Source organism: Lygodium microphyllum, chromosome 10, assembly GCF_053477565.2.
Source record: "Lygodium microphyllum isolate KBCC chromosome 10, Lygodium_microphyllum_v1.1.10, whole genome shotgun sequence".
Taxonomy (NCBI): domain Eukaryota; kingdom Viridiplantae; phylum Streptophyta; class Polypodiopsida; order Schizaeales; family Lygodiaceae; genus Lygodium; species Lygodium microphyllum.
In genome coordinates, this window is record NC_141144.1 from 59743672 (window position 1) to 59764786 (window position 21115).

Below are 21115 nucleotides of genomic sequence, written 5' to 3' on the forward strand. Positions count from 1 at the left end.
ATGCGGGTACATGAGTGCATATAAGCATTTCCCTTTACAAAATGCTTGTCTTCAGTTTTTTAGTTTTCTTGGAAATGCTTGTCAAGCACTCACAAGAGATTTAATGAGCAAATGAAGATAAGGCTAACAAGCAAATGAACATTACTCTTCGTTGTTTGCTTGTGCTTTAATTTTGTTCACTTTATATCATTTTGTATTATCAAAACATTATGCAGTGGTTGTGTATCTCGATTATTTTTCTTTAAGATCATGTTCTAGGTTTCTTGAGCTTCCTCTCAAATCAAGGTTGTTTGTGTGGTGACGTTTAGTTGGTGCCTTGCCAAAAGGGCAACTTCCTTGCAAAGCACATCCTAGGGGATTGACTTGTGTTTGCTATGGGGCACCGCAAAAACAGTGCATCATGTTCTTTCGGGTTGTCTGGCCTCTTAGTCCCTCCTCAACCATATCTCAGCATATTTGAGAGCTTGGTTTCCCAATGGTGCTATAGGAAGTACTTTTGGCTCTTTGGCATTGTTCTTGCTACCTTGAGATCTTACTTATACTTCTTAGACTTGCTGAGATATTGGGCATTATCAGCAATCTGGCAGTCTCACAATCATGCAATTTTTAAAGACCGATTTTGACTCTTGCACCTTTCTTTGGAGACTACTTCAGAATATTCTGCCTAATTGTCTCTCTTTGTAAGATTGACCAATGTGCGTGCACATGCATGTGTGTATGTGCTTACATGTGAGCGTGTGTGTGCATGTGCACATCTGTGCATGCTCATCCAAATGACTTCAAAAATGCATTCTCAAGATAGAAACTTATGGCCAATAATCTAGCACACAATTACATATACGTCCCTTGTGCATGTAGATGTAATTAACTTTTCATTAAGCTTTTCAGTTCTTCAATTATGGGGTCCCACATTCTTCATAACTAACATCTATGATATAGGTTCTACAAAACTTACATGCTTTAAACTTGCTATCGAATTCTGGATGCTCACTAATTGTTTCTGATTGCCTGAAAATGGCCAACCTTTGTAGCTGGATTTCTAAAGACTTTCGTCCCAACAAGCTCTGTAATCCAGAAAAGCATAAAAGGTTAACAATCATACTAGATTTTGCATTAACAAATTTCATTAGCTTCTACAAGATGCAACCAAACATGAATAGATCATTGACCTGTTATAAAAGCCTGATTAGACACGTCTCACATGTTTGAAACATGTTAAGTCCGTTAAAATAGTCAACCAAGATGTTATAATGTTCTTTTTTGCAATACACAAATCATTGTATAGTTTGTTACAAAAGATGCACCAAGCATTGATACAAACAGAATGCATGTTCAAAAAAACACCCATAGCAGGGAGAAAATCAAACACAAAAGAGCAGAGCAGCCTCAAGCTGGCCATCCTATAGGGTGATAGACCACACAATTCTGAGTGGGATAAACAGCTGGGAGGGTAGTTCACAACATCACCCAAGAGCCCTTCCATACATGGAGGGGCCGTATTTTTATGTAGCAAATATGCCACTTGCCATTCTCCCATATGGTGACAGTTGGACCACATGAAGACTTTCACCATATCATTACCATGTACTTTGAATCGTCATCATCATAGAAAGACATGGACGAACATGAAGATCTTTAACATCTCAACAGATCAATCATCTAAAGGTAAGGATATAGACATCACAACTGAGACCTGCTCTTCAGTCACTGCAAACCTCTTCTTCCTTTTGACATGTGCAACTGTGAAACAAACCTGCCTATGAGTAGTTCACTTTGGAAAGCGAAATAATCCTCCTCGCTCCGCTGATGACTGCTAATGTGCTTCTTAATACTGCTGGATAGAGTTTGCAGAGCAATGGTAAACAGCTTTAAGCCTCAACTTGCTTCCAAGGATTTGCAAGAGGTTAAGAATATAACTAAGAAGGCCAAAATTGCTACAGCACGTGAATGTATGTATGATGCTCAAAGTTATGAAAATTTAGCTTCACAAAAATTTGGATACACACGAGAGCCCTTAGGGTGGGGTTTCACAGCAGTGCAGAGTCTATGATTGCTCCATGGAGATGGTTGCTTGGGCCATGGATAGAGGCCCAGCCTGCAGATAAGAGGATGTACAGGGGTGTCATGCTTACCTTATCTTGGGACACCTTGTGATCAGGATTGCCATGCCAGATTTTTTGTAAATCATAAGGACTCAGAGGCATCATCTCATATGGGAGCTCATAGCTAGCATCATGACTTCGTATATACAGACCACGAGATGCAGCCATACTACAGATATATCGGAAATATCCACTGCATGGACTCTCTCCAGGATTTGCACAGAGATTGTCCATACTCTCTGTGGGGGATGTCCGAGGATACAAGGCAGTTCAGAGACTATGAGAGACGCTTTTCTAAGGATCTAGGATTCTGGCACTTTCTTTGATTGTAAACCATATGTCATCTGGCACTACAGACCTCCCGACTAGTTATTCACTCAGAGCTTGTAATGGACTTGCTCTTTGTTGTATATTTTTTGTTTTGGAAGTCCCTTACAGGGCCATTTTGTACTTTATGATACTTGGGGGATTTATTAATAGAATTTTTCTCTTCTCTGAAAAACAAAAAGGGAAAACAAGATTCAAATGCTTGGTAGACTCCTTAACAAAGCAGGCAAATACAGAGCACTGATAGAAAATAATCATACTCCATGATTGAGCTTGAATGTCATGCATGATACTTCCAGGTTGGGTAATGTGTGGTCATTTGTGCGGATTGCGATTCACAGCATGATAATGTCCAATGCTCTGGACCAAAAGTTGATGCTCTATGGGCCAAGGGTTGTGAAGAATTATTTCACATACCTCACAGATCTATCCATTCCCGACATACTGCGCAATTAAGAATCTCCCACTTGCATGGTTTCTAAGTTAGATAAGGCCATACTATTCTTGGTCAAGCTCTTCATCAAAAGATTCGCAGTACAGGACAGTGTACTTGTGCCTTAAAAGAGAAGAGGGACAGCATCTTTCGTGATCTTAGGTATGGAGTAAGATGAATTGAAAGATTCCTTCATTTTCAGGCATTTGAAGCTGAAGGAGCATGTCAGAGCACACACTTTCATGGACACACACACCTCAATTCTGTTGCTAACCTCCATAGCTGCCCAAATGCATGTGTTGATTATATTTTTAAAAATGCCAAATCTGGTTTAGCAAATGTTATATAATCCCATAGCCTTTAATGACATGCATTACACATTAAAGTTGAAAATTAACATCCATCCCTGCCAACTGTTGTAAACAATTTGCATGCTTTTTAAATATGTAAGACCCTGAGAACCACTAGCCTACTCTGAAGAGGATGCAGTGTTTCCTGTGACAGTTGGATCATTCCATTAACTATCTAGGCCTTTCTGAGTAGATCTTTTGTTTATACACTATTTTCAGTATCCACTTTTTCCTTGCCCTTGTTAACAGGTCTAGCATAAAAGCTGCAGGAAACATAGAACTGTGTGGAGGTTAGCGATCAAAATGTCTAACCTGAGTCACATTAGTGCGGTCCAGACAATCAATACAGTTGGTTCTTACAACTCCTTCCTGCTCTTCAAGTATCTCCCCTGTGTCTGATTTTAAAAAATATCTGCAGTTGAAGAGCTCTGTGAGCCTAATACACATCCAGGCATAACAAAACAATGACAGGACAGTATTTTACATCTGCAGTGTCTACTGCTGATTGTAAATTGTCTTGTATTACTTTACTAGAACTGATTCCCTTTCCCTATGTTCTGTTTGTACATGAACCCTTGATGACAGTGCCATTCATTGTTATGTTCTTCTAAAACTCACTCCTATCTCCTTGGTTATAATTTCCCTGTCTTGGTCCCTATTCCTGACAAATATGTCCCAGTTATTGCCTGTACATTTTCATCAGCAAAAAATAAACTTACAATATGACATCAGGTACAAAAATATGCTTGCACTTGGACGACAAACTGACCAAATTATAATCTAACTGTGGACTCTACAAATGCAAAAAGATAGGTTTCTTATATCAAACATAACAAGACAATGGCTGCAGGTAGCTGCTAGTAAACACATCTCCTAACTTGCCACTTTGACATGTTAATCACCCAAACAGACACTCCTTATACTTCCATGCACAAGCTATGTCACCTTTGTTTGCCCAATTGATCAGCAATCTGGTCATAAAGAGAAGACAACCGCTCAAATCTGACTTGCCCACAGATATGGTGAAAGTCAAATGGAACATATCTGTCATTGAAATATGAAAGATCTTCAGCCTCAGTGGAAACCTCCACTAACAGAAATCTGTGTTCAGTTTGAAGGTCAAGTTATTTATGCAGATGAATGACAGAAAATGATTACTGTATGTTCTCGCTGATAATATTTTGCATTGCATTTCCATATGCCCTGCTTAGAACACCTTCACTCCCATGCTGCAGAGTCATAAGATCCATCTTAAACTGTGATCTTTACAACTATCTTTCACTTAATCTTTCAACAGCATTGTATAGACGTTTTACTTACACATTGCAACCCAAACAACAAAAGTCGCCTTAGAAGTAAAACAACAAAAAGCAATGCAAATGAAACAAAATTCTCAAGTATGTGTTTAGTTCCAACATTACCAACTTGTGGTAACAAAGAGGCGGAGACATTGTGGCTCTATTGTGTATTATCACTATTCAGTTAACAAGGACTCTTATGTGTTCTCCAAAAGAAAAACCTCAAGATGTGCCATGGTGTTCAAAATTGCATCTGCAACATGTCCTTGACTGGTGTATGATGTCCTCCGTTTCTCTTTTTTTCCAGGAAAAACTTCTATTAAGAGCACCTCAGACACAATCATCACTAAAGTCATTACACAACAAAAGAACATGAAAGGAGAAGGAAGCATATGGGTCTACAACTCCCTGGCTATCAGCTCAAGGGAGATCTCTCGTACAAGGCTGATAGAATAACCAGTTTAGCAGCCTATTATGCCAAACCATATCAGGTACTTTAAGCAAAATAAGGTGCCAGATTCCCAAATGCACTCTGAATCCCTCTGAAATCTCGTTTTGCCTGCCTCCAAGAATGTGAATGATCTCTTCCAAATTCAGGTGAGGCTCTCTGAAGTAGAGATATGCTGCTGCTCTATAGCCTTATTATATCTCACTGTCCAAATCCAAGCATGATGCTACCAACAAGTTCCCATCTGTCACAGTGGCCTGTGGTCCACTCTATCCAAGAGAAGTCAGGAGTAGCGATGACCCCTCCCTTGCTTCATACATAACAAAGTAGGCATGCTGGAGTATATGATGGGTCACTGCTTGGATGCAACCCATCACCAAGTTTTTCATCCTTTCCAACCACTCCACATCAAGCCAACATACCTACCTCTCCTCCAGCCTCACACATACAAACAGATCCTAGCAAATGTTAAACCCAATAATTGTGTAAAAACATGATGCATCCCACACACAATAAAGACTAAAGCAAGCCATCTTCACAAAGGTCAGCAAGATGATCAAGATCTGAGTTATTAAGAAGGAGGAAAAACGGAGTGCCCCGCCCAATCCTCCACAAAGCATGGTCATCAGTTTGACTGGTTAACCAAACTAGTGGGTTTACTGGTTAACCAATCTAGTGCAAATGCCTTGGCTTGTGTGAAAGTACAGAGGAGCAAGGTGTTTTGGAAATATTCTGGCATGGAGCAAGGTGTTCTGATAATACTCTGGTATCTAGTACCAATATCACGAATATACAGTCAAACCCAAAATTGTAAATAACACAGGTCGATTGCCCTCACCTGATTCACCAGATCGACAGCAACAACAGATCCATATCTTTTTGTAAGGTCCTGAAAATGCCGCTGCACTACCATAGGCTGCACCAAGTTCATTGTGCACATAAGAAAACAATTAACGGTGCATGTTTGCCCCTATGAATGCAACAATGCACGGTTGAGTTTGATTACACTGCATGACAGGTCATAGGTGATATTTTGCAAACATAGATAGTGAAAATTTATTTCATTAACATGAACCTGGTTATTAGAACATAAACTGATTCTGCAACTTGGTAGCCAGTGCTAATTGATATTATTTTCTTGAACTTAAAGTAAATAAATATCACAATGATTACTGATGTTAAACTTTATGATTGGCTCAAAAGAGTGGAAAAGACACCATGTATATACATGAAAGAGAAAAGCAGCTTTGTATACATTGAACAGAGTGCAAAGGCATATGTTGTTAAAAGTGTGACACAACGCAAGGTGTATACTTCTTTACAAGCCTATGAAACTTTGCAACAAAATTATAGGGAGCAATTTCAGCTTTCAAAGCAATGATAGTAAATATGTAACAAAGAAATCAATTTCTAGGCTAAGTCCAGCAGAGCACTACCCACCAAACTTTGTGAGACCTTGTTATAAGTCTAGGAATAATCACACGGTGTAGCACTGAATCACATACTTTTAACCAATTTCCTTGTTCTAATGTAATTCTCACAATGGTGCACTTGGTACATGATTTATTAATGTAATTTGCTGGAGGGGATACTTTCTCTCCAAAGGGGGATCGAAGGTCCTCTTTACTTAATTCTCAAAATGGCACATTTTCTGATTGATTCATCAATTTAATTTGTTTGTGGGGAAGCTTTCCTTAAGGGGGAGCTTTAACTTGAGAGATCCAGAAGGTCTTCTTTAATTCACTGTTGGAAATATCCTCATGGTAACGTGGTTCCAAATGTCAACAATCTTCCCCTTTAGCATCCCAAACACCACACCTTGCCATTTTCAAAGGTGGTCACTCACACAGCAAGCCAGCCAGGTGAAGTTAAAGAATGTGGAGCACGGCAGTTACTGCAGTGTCTCACCTCTAGCCATCACATGAGAATGAAAGACACGAGACCAGTGAGCTGGAGAGGATGAGGACAGGAACAACAGTAACAGTGTTTGTGGCAAGTAAAACTATGCAATTTTAAAACATGTAAAGGACAAACCATCACAGATCCTCCTCCTCACCACCTCTGCAGTCAAAGCCTAGATGACAGACAAGCCTTATTTTGGTGATAATGACAATGATGACCAACAACTATAACAATGGGACAGTATTTAACTCTCAGAAACTGGTAGGGTGTGTGAGAGGTGAGAGAGAAACAGCAGCTCTCTGTGGTAAGGAGTGTGAGAGGTGAGAGAGAAACAGAAGCTCTCTGTGTAGAACAATTGAACAAACTTGTTAGTTCTAACAAAAATTCAGCTGTGGAACATGCTTTAACCCACTGCTTTTCAATCTGGCTGCAACTATCAAATTGTTTTTCAGCCCTTTAAAGCATATTTAGGCCAGCATAAGACTAGCAGGAGAAAGGGGCTTGCAATTTTTTGTTTGCAGCACATGAAGCATCTCTGTCAGATAAGTTGTAGAACACCATTTGACATTAGCATGTGCCCCTACTCATTAAAATGCTTCAAGAAAATGGAGGCTTACAAAAGCTGATTTCATGTTTCAAATTGCATATACTAGAGAAGGCCAGAGCTCACAGTTTCATCCAGGTTAGCGAGTTCAATCTTGGGCTTGTAAGTAAGATCCACAACTTGCTGCCATATAACAGGGATGGAACCCCTAACCTGAAAGTCTGACACTGTCAGGCTCTGATTCAAGTTTGGCTGTGTTCCGGTACTCAATAATAACATCATAAAATACAATACCTGCACATATGAAGCTATACGTCCAGCAGCTTCTAGTATCTGCTCAGTTTCCACAAAATTAGCAACATCCCCATCTAAGTTTGCTCCTCTGCGCCACATTCGAGTGCCTGTATACATATCCCAGTAACCATAAGGAAAGTCAATAAAGTGAGGACTAAAGTAAAAAGAGCTTACCTATGCGACGTACACACCGCCGAGCTATCAAAGTTACTCTAAGAAGCGCACTCTGTACTTCAATCTCAAAAGTCTGAAAGCGTGCTTAGAAGTCAAGAAACCAGCTCCTTCAAAAAATACGACATTTGAATATTGCCACAAAAAGTTGTCCATTTTGAAATTCTGACACGAGCTCTGTAAGAAAGCTGTACAGATTCACAGAACACAATGCTGGAAGGATATTTCCTTGAATAACAGGGAGTGCAAAAGCATCCAGCTGCCAAAGCACATCAAACTACATTTAGTTAAACTTCACAAACCCCAACTCTGTGGAAAAAGAAGTAGCAAAACGAAGCAGCAAGACCTGCTGCCAAGAAGAGTCTTCCCATAATTGTCTGTTCCAAGCAAACCTTGGGTCTGCCTGCCAAAATAGTAATATATTTTGAGGGTTTAGCAACATTAGCCATCCACTAGCCAAGGAAACACAACTTTGCATACATTTGACTAAAGAGTAATACTTTCTCCTTGATCACATCTGTAGTAATGGTCCTTATTTTCAAACAAATTCAAAAGAAGGCTTTTCCTTGTACACGATACTTTTATATAAATAACAACCCCTAAAATTTTGAAAAGTCTGCCCACTACCATTGTATTCCAGAAAATATGGACTGCCATGTTGTACACAAAACTATATTTGACACTTATTGCACTGAGAATCTTGATTTAAAAATCACTGATGATAATAAAAGTTAAATGAAACCAGCAGAGCAAGAACAGTAGCACTTTTTGAAGAGACCTAGAGCTGATACTGAGACCCAGATGTTATATCTCACCTGTTCCCAGAGTGGAAGTTCGCTTTGTCTTGATGCATGTTTTTGGACACTGCAAAACATATAATTCAATCTAAAAATCTTTCGTGCCAGCTATAGAGTGGACAATACAACTTGCATAAGGAAACTTCTTTTATCACCAATGATGAGCCCAGGCATCATGCAAGAAAAGTTAAGGATATTTCCAGTTGCTGATATACATGTAAGCTGCTTTACTAAGGATGTGTTTCTGTTGACAATCAGGTTCATATCAATACCCATCCTATGAGCACTAAGCATCAACCCATGCACTAGGCTAAGGTTTTTTAACATGTTGGTTCGCTAAGATAGAAGCTAGCATGCACAACTATACTTTTTTTTTCAGAGAAAAGAGAAATCTATTAATAACACCTCATATATAAATGCATAACTACACTCTTTCATGCCATACATGAAAGTTCTAAAAAATTTACAAAGAAAATGCCAATGAACAGTACTGCCTGGCACAAAATTCTTGGTGGTGCTGTAACCTTTTCACCATTGTCAGATACTATACCTGGCAGGGGATAACAAGTTGATGGCGGCCTTGTGAGCCTACCGCACGGCTTACAAAACCGCTATAGGTCAGACTCCCTTTAGATTGACCTATGGAACTGAGGCAACTCTACCATTAAAGTTCTTCATTCCTAGCCTGAGGATAGCCCTTCAAGAGAGATGGGATGGGAAGGAGGCATGGACGGAATGCTTGGTTGAGATCGAACGTGACACACACAAAAGTAGACAGCAATGATGAAAGGCAAGGGTGAAAGTTGTGACATTCAATTTTCAGGCTTTCACATGATTTTGTAGAAGGTCTAGCCCAGACAACTTATACCTGCACTAATGTGTATCAGAACCTAAACAGGCAGATATCATCATCCGACAGGCTGTCTTCATCAGCAGCAGGTCATCTTCCAGCCACTTTTATTGTGTTTTGGCAGGTTTCTTGAAAAATACAGATGGCAAACCAGTACTACTGGGGGGATTGTGTGAATCGGAACCAGGAGGACTGTTGACACGACGACTGAGACTAAGAAGACCACAACGTTCACACAACCATGACCATGAGGATCGCTGTTCAGACCACCGAGATCAGCACAGTGATGGTGATGTGAATCAAAGGACAAGGATTCCTTACTGACCACCATCATATCATTCTATCCCTGTTTCATCTTCCATGGCCACCAATCGAAGATTGGCCATTACGGGATCCCCTGTGCAGGTGCCAGGTGCCTATCCTACCTTGTCTTATTGTATCCCAAAAGTTGGATGGGGAGAACTACTCTCTATAGTCGTGCAAATTTGAGTGCATCCTCGACACCTTTGACCTATGAGATTTTCTAAGATTCTTATTCCCCAGCCTGCAGTGGATCACCATGTAGGAGCGACTACCAACTCGATAGCTTTATGGGGTCAGCTCAACACCAAAGCCCACTCTTTACTCTTTTTGAGTTGAACAAATTCTATGCTTGTGCATGTAAGATGTATCCACACCGTAGCAAAAATCTAGACTAGATTGGCATCTCTTTACTAGGTCCGAACATTCAAGCATCGCATGACCCTCAAGTTGAAGCTTCGATCTCTCTGTCATAGATCCCCCTACGATGAAGGATCACATCAACCAAATGGAGGAGATTCGGAATGAGCTTGCATCCCTCAATAAGATCATGGCTTCGGAAAACCTTGCTATAACACTTCAATTACATCTCCCATCATTAAAGTATGATGTGTTCTACATGAGTCTTCTCACCTCTCGCAGGATGGATACTATCACTTGGGAGGAGCTAGTCCCAATGGTGCTTAAGAAGGCATATTCTCATAGTGGTGGAGCACAAAGTCATGCTTCTATAGCATCACCTTCAAGTAAAGGGCAAGCCAAGCAAAAGAAAAGGAAGAAGAAGTCCAAGAAATCGAAGTCATCTTCAAACTCCGATACAAATACAAAAGGGAAGCGTAAATCATATTCCAAGTATCTACCCATGGGAAGACCTTGCACCCTGAGGAGAAGGGTGCTAGAAGAAATACCCTCAGCTTCGTTTGAGAGCGAAGGAAAAAGCTACATCACAACTTGCTTCTACCTCTACTTCTACACCTGTTATTACTACAAATATAGTGTTCCTTCACATTCATCTTCCAAGAAGCCTTGGCTCATTGACAGCAGTGCATTGGATAATATGACTCCTCGAGGCCATTGGCTACAAGATCTCTATACTCAAGAGGGTACCTAGGAGGGTATAGGTGACATCACATCATTGCCCAACCATTCATCTTCGAGCTCCATTTTAGAAGTCCTACATGTTCCGAACTTGTGCTTCCGTCTCGTCTTAGTTCCTGGTCTTACTTGACTTGGTACTCAAGTTTTCTTCATCAAGCAAGCCATCCTTGTTGAGGATACTTTATCAAGAAACATTATTGCACCAAGTTGGCAAGAGAGGGGGATATACAAGCTCCATTCCCCTCCTAGTGTGAAGGGTCCTTGGTAGCAATTTTCTGTTGTAGCACCTATTCTCATTTTTGCACCACCCACCCCACAATTCCTATCCCATCCCCCACCATCTCCTCTGGTGGTTCCCTCCTATCCCCCATCCCTTAAAAAGGGGAATAATCTTAGAGATGTGGTTGTGAATTCCCCGGCCCTTTGTGTTTCAAAGGGATTCCCAAGGTCATGAAGAGCTTCTTTAAGGATTGTAGTCTTCTACAAGCCTTTCCTTCATGCAATGGCCTCTTTACCATCCATTGCCACTTGTATGCCCACCCCCTTACCCTTGGTCCTTGTTGCTCTTCCTTGTCAACTTAGGGGGCCTTTGATAGCTCCTCACTATTCTCTCTCGATTGGGTCTAAGGTGTGGCTCGTCCATTCCCAACTAGACATCGTTCAAGTGACCCTTCGACGTTAGCAGTTTTGTCAGCCCATGAGTGTGTCTGGGCATGTGATTTAAAGAGCCAGGCATTATAGTTATTTCAGGCATTTTTTATGAGTTTGTATTATGGTGATTTTAGCATTTATTGTTGGCCAACCAGCATTCAATGTTGGTCAACCTGATCATATTGATGACATATTTTTGTGCTATATAATTAGGCCCTCTCCTCCATAGTCATTCATTCATCATCTGCAAATTCTAATGCAAGCCCTGTTGGAGAGAGGGAGCCAATGCCAGTGCCCACACAACCAATGACTTACTATTGTATGCGATTGTCTCATGTTTGGTATATGGTTCCACTTCCCGAGCATATCATTGGGTTCTACCTTTGCAGTGTTCTCATCATCTTTTGTTTTCTCCTCTCTTGTGTTGTGCAGTCTATTACCGCAATCTTCTACACTTACATCACTGCACCCACTTCATGTTGTGCTAAGAATTGCTCTTAGCCACTTAAAACAGCCCCAAACATGCTAATTTTAGGCTTATTTTAACCAAAACCCCAAAAGGGGGAGCAAATCGAGAGAGTTAACTGGGAGAGGATCTAGAACCCAAATTTTCTATAAATTGGCAGCCAGCCCTCCACTCTTCTCTTAATCTCGTTTTTGCAAATTTCAAGTGTTTCAGCTTGCTGCCCACACCCCGTTTGCGGAGGACATCTAAGCTGAAGCTGTCCATTGCCGTCTCCATCAGTTGGTGCCTAATTTCCAGTCCTCTTCACGCAATTTGGAGCTGATTCCAGCCAGGCGACTGCTGTTCCTGCGCAGGCCTGCTGCCGTACAGCCTACCACATCATCATAGCCCTGAGTTTCCTTCCTGCAGGCTGTCCTGCCTGCGTTTTTAGTCTCTCTCTCTCCTGCAGGCTGTCCTGCCTGCGTTTTTAGTCTTTCTCTCACCTGTTGCCTACGTTTTTAGTTTTTCTCTCTCCTCACTGCTATCTACATCAGATCTAGCTTCTCACTGCTGCGTTTGCTGGTGTTCGACATCCGGAGGCTGCCTTGCTACGATTCGGAATCCATTCAGAGTACGACACACTCTCCAGCTCATTACCCCTACCCTGATCCTTGAGATACAAGAGTTCGAGGTTCAATATTTATTCACTACATAGTGTGTTTGCTGCATGAGCATCGTATTATTAGTAGTCATATCATTTCATTTATTCACTGTGTTCATTGTCTCTGAGTAACCCTAACCCTAACTGTGTTTTTTTTATCAGTCTGTGCTTTGTCGTATGGTTTCTGTTTATGCTTTTGTGTTAGGGTATTTTCTTTACATGGTATCACAGCCTGGTACTCTCTAAGAAACCAAGGCCTTTGATCTAAGAGCTCTTCGCAAGAAGCAAGAACAACAGTAGGTTCAAATGACTTCGAACACATCAACACCGATTCAATCTCTAGAACAGCCTATGCCAAAAACCGAGCGAGAGTGGATCGATCAGCTTGCTCCACAAAGTTCTGACATGGTAGAAAACACATCTGAGTACATGGAAGAAAAGATAGGCAAGCTGACCTCTTAAGAATATAAACTGATCATAGCCTATCGACAAAAGAAGATTGAGGAGCTCGACCGAAGGATTGCCCTTCAAGAAAGGCTTCTGAATGAAGGTATGCATGATTTTCACACTTCAGATGTTGCGCGTAAGACTGATGATGTTGCAGGGCCGTTGAGACCTCCATCAGGCATGGGCCCCCCTCTTAGAGAGCAAGATCTGGAGTATGTTTCATTTTTTCAAACTCTTCCGTCCTCTCCAGTGCAAGGTACTTTTGATTCGTCTTTTGTGCCTTCCTCTTTTACCTCTTATGTTTTGCAATATACTGGTAGAAATCGTGTGGAAGAAAGAGTCCAGTCTGTTGACTACGGAAAAGGTCCTCGAGGACCAATTCTTGTATGTTAACACACGTCACGGGGATTATAAGAAAAAGCCAAGTAACTCTTCTTCTGCCCTTTCTTCTTTTCCGTCTACTTCACATAATCAAAATGAATTTGGTGTTCCTTTCACTTCATTACATGGTGCATCATCATCTTCACAGTTTCATTTTCAGTCTTTAAATGATTAAAATGAACAAAAAGAATTTGCACCTCATACACCTCACTTTCAAAACCCACCCATCCCACCACATTCTTCCGCTGCTTCACCACTTCCATTTACACCATTTACATTTCCATTTCAGACACCTCATGTCGCACCGCACATCACATCAGGGGGTTATGGAAACATAGGCACATCCTTTAGGACCTCATCCTTCCCTCAACCGGGTGGTGTTCCACCTACCTCATACACACTTTCGGGATCATTGCAGCTTGGGTATCCCACTCACTCTCTCTCGAGTGTGGATCAATTGCCTCCACAATTTGCCTACATGGCATTGCCTAGTGAACCTTCTGGTCATCCTACTGTGTCCCAACCTCACTTTGGACAAGGCTACCGTATCCAAGTGTCTCCACCTACACCGCCACCTTATGGAAACATTCATGTTCAAGTGCCTGTGCATCAATCAGCACTCATTGGACACTCACAGCCTACTTTTGCCTACCCACCTCTTCCCCCTCCCTCTTTCTCTTATCAGACACACCCACCTCCATCATCTTTTCCACCATCATCTTACATCACCTACCCGACACCTCATGGTTCTAGCTCATCTTCTGCCAAGAATGCATTTAATGACAAGACTCGTTTTAACGGGCCCGATCCCGCATTTGTTCCATACGAGGTCGTCCGCTCATGGAAGGCTAGAAATGTCTCCACTATTGTCGAGCTGATGTAGGGCTTATTGCCTGAGTTTCATTCTCAGCTCCAGTATTTTGACTTAGCATCAAAGCGATGGGCACACTTGACTGACCGCTATGCGGCTCGGGATAGAGCCCGTCGTATTAATCTTAACCATGAGCTTCAGCTTTCCAAAATCACTGACCGGGATGACTTGAAAGTCAAGTTGGCTGAGTATTGGCGTCTCCTCGTTGAATTCTCCACTACAAGGACTCCCAAGTCCTCTAACGATCAGGTCACATTGTTCCTATATAAACTCCCCAAGAAATACTTCAATTTTGTGCAAGGAATAGTTTCAAAGCCTACCATGCGTACATTCTATGAAATTGAGTGTCACTTGTTGCATTACGCATGGTTATTCGATCAGTTTCATATGAATTCCTCTTCAGAGGAGGCTCTTCTTGCTCATTCTCAGAAAGGGCAACAAGGGAAGGGCAAACCAAACCAAACCTCCACTCAATATCAAAATCAACATCAAAAGCTAAATCAATCTGGGGATTCTCAAGGAAACTCCCAGTCACAACTTAAACCAGGGTGGCAGAATGTACCTAAAAAGAATAGGTATTGTCAACATTGTCAAAAGACTGGCCATTTTGACGACGAGTGTCGATCAAAGGCACGAGGCACAGCACCAAAACCTAAGTCTCAGACCCCTGCCCCACAATCGGGCAACCCCCAACAGGGAAGGTAGGGTGATGGCAAGGGGCAATTTAAAGGTCAGACTCACACTGCCATTGCACAGTCATCTCAGTCGACAATGTTCTCAACTCCAAAGGACTTGTCTGACTGGTCTACAGAGGTCCACATCGTCTTCGTAGAGACATTCGATGCAAGTCTCGTTTACATCTGTGAGTTGCCTCCCGACGAGGTTACTGCAGAGGCCCACTCGTCACAGCCGAGCACTTCAGCTCCAGTTTGGATTGTGGACAATGGAGCTACACATCACATGACTCCTATAGAGGACATTTTCTGTACCCGAGCCCCTGCAGCCGGGCAGGTCCGTGTAGGAAACAACTCCTCAGTCAAGATTCAGGCTTAAGGTTGCATCAGTTTTGCCACTGACAAGGGTCCGGATCTAGCTTCGCTGGACAATGTATATCATGTCTCTCAGCTTGGGGTGAACTTAATATCTGTTCAGCAGCTTTGCCGGTTGGGACGAGCAGTTTTCTTTATAGTGATCACAGTCGAGGTCCTTGACTCTCAGACTGGTTTAGTGATTGCTCGCGGTGAGGCACAGCCTAATGGCCTATACCACGTCTCACTTTCTCACCGAGCCGACTACCGAGGGCTTTGTGTTCCATAGCTTCCAGGCCTTAGCCACATCTCGGGAGCCTACGCACAATGAGCGTCTTTGGCATTTTCGCTTAGGGCATCTTGGTTATGACTCACTTTATGAGTTGTCACGCCGTGAGCTGGTTGAGGGTCTTCTACGTCTGAAGCTAGCTCGAGATGTCTGTAAAGCCTGTTAGCTCGGGCAACACTGTATCCCATTTCCTTAGCAGCTTACACATAGAGCTGAGGAGTCTCTTAGACTGATTCACGTTGATCTTTGCGGACCGACATCCACTGCCGCCTTGAACAACGCGTTGTACTTCTTTTTGATAGTGGATGATCATTCTCGATACATGTGGGTGTACTTCCTCAAGCATAAGTTGGATGCTTTCACATATTTTTCTGCTTGGGTGCTGCTGGTTCATAACCAGACTGGTCTCATGTTGGGTGCATGAGGAGTGATAGCGGTGGTGAGTTTATCTCCCATGATTTTTCCGAGTTTCTACAGAAGCATGGCATTTCTCGCCAACTCACCTCTACCAACTCTCCCTCTCAGAATGGAGTTGTAGAGTGTAGGAACCGCACAATCATGGAAATGGCACGCTCTATGTTGTTCACAGCAGAGCTTCCTGAGCGCCTTTGGGTCGAGACTGTTAACACTTTAGTGTACATCCTCAACCAGTGCCTAGCTGCGGCTCTTCCTCAAAAGACCCCGTATGAGGCATTTTTTGGCTCTCGGCCTATTATTTCCCATTTCAAAGTCTTCAGGTGCCATGCGTACACACACACGCCTGATGACAAGATAGGTAAGCTTACCACTTCGAATCAGACACGCCCAATAGCCACGCCTCTTGATTCTACTGTCCACTTGTCAAAGGATACCCTAGGACAGCCCTTCGATGCACACACCTATCGTTCGATTGTAGGAAAAATTCTTTGGTTAATTCATACTAGGCCAAATTTAGCTTACTTAGTTAGCATACTCAGTCAATATTTCACAGCACCTAGGATGTCACATTGGATTGCATGTCTTCGTGTGTTGCGTTATTTGCGATGTACTTTTTTTAATGGCCTAACATATGGTTCTGGTTTAAGTTTGCAGGGGTACACTAATTCTAATTGGGCAGGAGATCCTAACACCCAGCATTCCCATGGCGGCTACCTCTTTACCTTGGGCACGGCTCCCATTTCTTGGTCCAATCGTAAGCAAGAGACGGTGGCGGCTTCCACGGTCGAGACCGAGTACCGGGCTCTCTTCAATGGTACCACCGAGGCAATCTATCTGAGGAGTTTACGGGCAGCGCTTCACTTTCCATGTGACTCTCCCACAGTTATCTACTGTGACAACCAGAGTGCCATTGCCCTTGCGGGTAATCCGATCATCACACCACGGACACGGCATGTGGGAGTCCACTTTCACTTTTCCAGAGAGCAGGTTGAGCTACACCCTCCCCTACTTCTTCAACTTGACAGGGTAAGGGTGCTTTCCTCTTGCTTTCCCTTCCAGTTTGAGAGGGGGCGGCTTCTACTCTTGATCGTGACAATGATGATGCTTACAGTTCTTAGACATTACATTCATTTATTCTTTTGTATTGTATTATGGACATTTGTAACTTCATCCGCACTGTCAGGATGACATGATTGTAAAAGGGCGACCAATGAACAATTCCCCTGCGAGGGCACTGTCCCAGTGGCACCGTTGCATAGCATATTGCATGAGCATGACATTTTGCATCTCCCTTTGCATTACCCCATGCATTGGCATTCTATTCATGTAAACATGCATATGTGTGCATTTATCCCTTTTCGGTCTTTTGGAGTGGTCGACTCTAGGATTCACCATATTCGTACCATAACACATGGCAGTTCTCCTAACGGCAGTTTTCCTACCCTTGCTTGCTTGCTTGTTTTGCTTGTCTTGCTAAGCCCACCATCCTTTTTTTTCCTCTCCACATATTCACCGCATGATTGGTATATACACACACTTTTATCATCCTTAGGCACTTATCCTAGTCAGTGTGAGGGATTGGCTTGCTAGTTTTGTGAATGACTTGGGTTTAAAACTCTCTTTATCTTTTCCTATCTGTCACTTAATCGGTCGCTGCCCATATATTATTTATGTATTTTCAAAACATTTCGAAGAAAAAACAAAAAAACCAAAACAATTCCATTGATTCCATCCGCCTTTGTAGGACTTGGTAGGCCCTTGAGCAGCTGCCGAGCACCCTTGGTCTGATGCTCTAGCCTCTTTGGGGTGATCACTTGGACTCCCTTGGTAAGATAACCATCGCCTCTGTAGTCTTGCTAGGCCACTGGGCAACCGACGTACACCCTTTGTCCGATGCCCTGGCTGCTTTGGGGTGGGATGCCTTGGGATAAATCCAAATTTAGACTGGCCTACTTTTCTCACCCTATTTTGGGCCTGAGAGAGAGTGTTGTGCTAAGAATTGCTCTTAGCCACTTAAACAGCCCAAAACATGCTTATTTTAGGCTTATTTTAGCCAAAACCCTAAAATGGGGAGCGGATCGAGAGAATTAAGTGGGAGAGCATCTAGAACCCTAATTTTCTATAAATTGGCAGCCAGCCCTCCACTCTTCTCTTAATCTCGTTTTTACAGATTTTAGGTGTTTCAGCTTGCTACCCACACCCCGTTTGCAGAGGACATCTCAACCGAAGCTGTCCATTGTTGCCTCCATCAATTGGCACCTGATTTCCAGCCCTCTCTACGTAGTTTGGAGCTGATTCCAGCCAAGCGGCTGCTGTTCCTGCGCAGACCTGTTGCCGTACAACCTGCCACATCATCACAGCCCTGAGTTTGCTTCTTGCAAGCTGTCCTACATGCGTTTTAGTCTTTCTCTCTCCTGCAGGCTCCGTTTTTAGTCTTTCTCTCTCCTATAGGCTGTCTTGCCTACGTTTTTAGTCTTTCTCTGACCTACTGCCTACGTTTTTAGTTTTTCTCTCTCCTCGCTGTTGTCTGCATCAAATCCAGCTTCTCACTGCTGCGTTCGCTAGTGTTCGACATCTGGAGGCTGCCTTGCTCCAATTCGAGATCTGTTCAGAGTACGACACGGTCTCCAGCTCATTACCCCTACCCTGATCCTTGAGATACAGAAGTTCGAGGTTCGATATTCATTCACTGCATAGTGTGTTTGTTGCATGAGCATCGTATTATTAGTAGTCACATCATTTCATTTATTCAATGTGTTCATTGTCTCTGGGTAACCCTAACCCTAACTGTGTTTTTTTATCAGTCTGTGCTTTGTCGTACGGTTTCTATTTATGCTTCTGTGTTAGAGTATTTTATTTACACTTTTGACACTATGTTTGGGCTTTGGGTGTTGTTTTATGTTGTGGATAGTCTGCCCTCACAATTTTCTAGTGTTGATCTACCTTCATTTGTCTGCTACAGCCTAGACGACCAATTTTTGGGTGCTTTCAGCTTGTTTTTAGCCTTCAATTCTCTGCATCTCTATGCTGCATTCTGCATTTTCAGCTTTGCCCATACGTCCTCAATCCTACTTGAGCATGAGGCATCTATGCAATTAGAGGGGAGGCTTCGATCTCAATATGGTGGCAAGAGGAAGTCAAAGGCCTAGTATTATCATTGTGGTAAAAAAGAACGTTTGCATAAGGATTGTAAAAAGCTAGCAGTTTCAAGAAAGAAGAAGCAGAATACAAACTCCTTTGCTAAGTCACTGTTGGGAAATGACAACCAGCGATGGAGGAGAGAAAAGAGAGACAATGAGAGTGTGCTGAAGGAAAAGAGTAGAGTGTACTTGCTAAACTGAAAGAATGAGAATGAAAAGTACAAGATAGGTCTAGCTCTAACTCAACTAGAGTTAATTGATTAGATCTAACTCTAACTCTAAGAGTGGTGACACAACTTATAACTTTAGTTGCGTTCACACTAAGAACTTAAAAAGAACTAGAGACTAAAATATTGGGCACTCCCCATAGAATTGGCAAATTCTCAACACCCCCCTATAGTGCCAATGTGGTAAAGTACAGGAATGATCAATCACCAAAGGGTAGCAAGTTTAAGGACTTGTGAAAAGTCTCAAACTTCTCACGAGGTAGTGTCTTGGTGAAAATGTCTGCAACATTTTCCTGTGTAGAAATATACATCAAGTTGATCTCTCTTGCATAGCATCTCTCTCTGACATAATGGTAATGCACCTCAATATGTTTCGTGTGAGCATGAAACACAGGATTTCATGACATTGCAATAGCACTCTGACTGTCAGAAAGAATGGGTGTAGAACCCTCCAATGGTAAATATAGATCAGTCGACAATCTGTGCAACCATACACATTCCACTGTTTTTACATATTAAACCCATAAAACAGCTTGTTCACATACTATGACTATGACATGATGATACCATACTAATTTTGGGTTAATTGAATCCCCAAATAATAGTGTAGACAGCCCATATCTAACATAGCAATTGCATGTTTTAATTCAACCTTGAAATCTGCAATTTTTACTTCTGAAGGTCCAATGAGCAGCATGTCATCTACATACAAAATGATGATTAGCAAGTCCTGCCCTTCATTCTTAATGTATAGGGTGGGAGCCATTGGACTCTTTTCGAACCCTTTGCTGGCCAAATATACATCAATTTTAGAGTACCATGTTAAAAGGCAACGTATCAGCAAGACAATAGGGTTTGCGGGGAGGAACACAGTGAACTTGGCAAACATTGAGAAGAGAAGAGAAGAGAGAAGAAACTTTGATAATGGAATGATGAAGATTTGAATCATGGAGTGAAAGTGATACAAGGAAACAAGGGTATCGTAGCACAAGGAAGATGATGAAGACAGATATGAACCACGAATCGCAATGTCCTTCTAAAGGGGTGTAAGGGTAATGGAGAGATTGGGCAAAAGAGGTAACGGACTCAATGAATCAACCGTAAAGAATGAGTGACAGAGGCAGCCTATAAATAGGCAACAGACTGTCTAGGATAGCACCCAGAGGGAGGGCACCGGCTGTCTAGGGTGATACCCCACTATGGGTGCCCAACCCCTTTCTGGGGCTACCCTAAACACAAAACGCAAAACACAAAATGCAAACTGCAAGTGAAGGATTTCTCAACATACCATGCACGAGGAGCCTATTTGAGACCATAAAGAGCTTTGTTTAGCTTGCATACCGTCCACTCTTTCCCCTTAACCACAAAGGTTGTGACACATAAACATTCTTATGTAAATCCCCATTCAAGAATGTTGTCTTAATATCCAATTGATGTACCTTCCAACCATAATTTGCAGCCATAGCAATTACACATGTCACCATACTCATACGGGATGTAGGAGCCAAAGTCTCTTCATAATCTATGCCCTTCTTCTGTGCTTTGTACCTATCAATGGTACCATCAACCTTGCGTTTGAGTTTAAAAACCCATTTTGTGCCAATGGCCTTCTTGCCAAGTGGTAAGTCCACAAGATCCCATGTA

General features: G+C 42.3%; 1 protein-coding gene across 8 annotated transcripts in view; it reads right to left on the reverse strand.

Annotated features, from left to right (window-relative positions):
- Positions 1-21115, reverse strand: part of LOC148030047 (phosphoinositide phosphatase SAC6-like) — a 75838-nt gene that overhangs the window by 38556 nt on the left and 16167 nt on the right. For 7 of the 8 annotated variants that reach the window (XR_015692124.1, XR_015692123.1, XM_087686319.1 and 4 more), the window contains exons 6-16: positions 8685-8733; positions 8216-8272; positions 8095-8128; positions 7873-7953; positions 7699-7805; positions 7531-7617; positions 5797-5874; positions 4371-4441; positions 4158-4256; positions 3525-3624; positions 956-1064 (exon numbers count right to left, since the gene is read on the reverse strand). Coding sequence is in view for 6 of the 8 variants with exons in the window: in XM_087686319.1 (XP_087542445.1) it covers positions 956-1064; positions 3525-3624; positions 4158-4256; positions 4371-4441; positions 5797-5874; positions 7531-7617; positions 7699-7805; positions 7873-7953; positions 8095-8128; positions 8216-8272; positions 8685-8733 (872 nt within the window). In the remaining 2 variants the exon portion in view is untranslated. The remainder of the gene's footprint in view (positions 1-955; positions 1065-3524; positions 3625-4157; positions 4257-4370; positions 4442-5796; positions 5875-7530; positions 7618-7698; positions 7806-7872; positions 7954-8094; positions 8129-8215; positions 8273-8684; positions 8734-21115) is intronic. The other variant, XM_087686321.1, reaches the window with a different exon arrangement.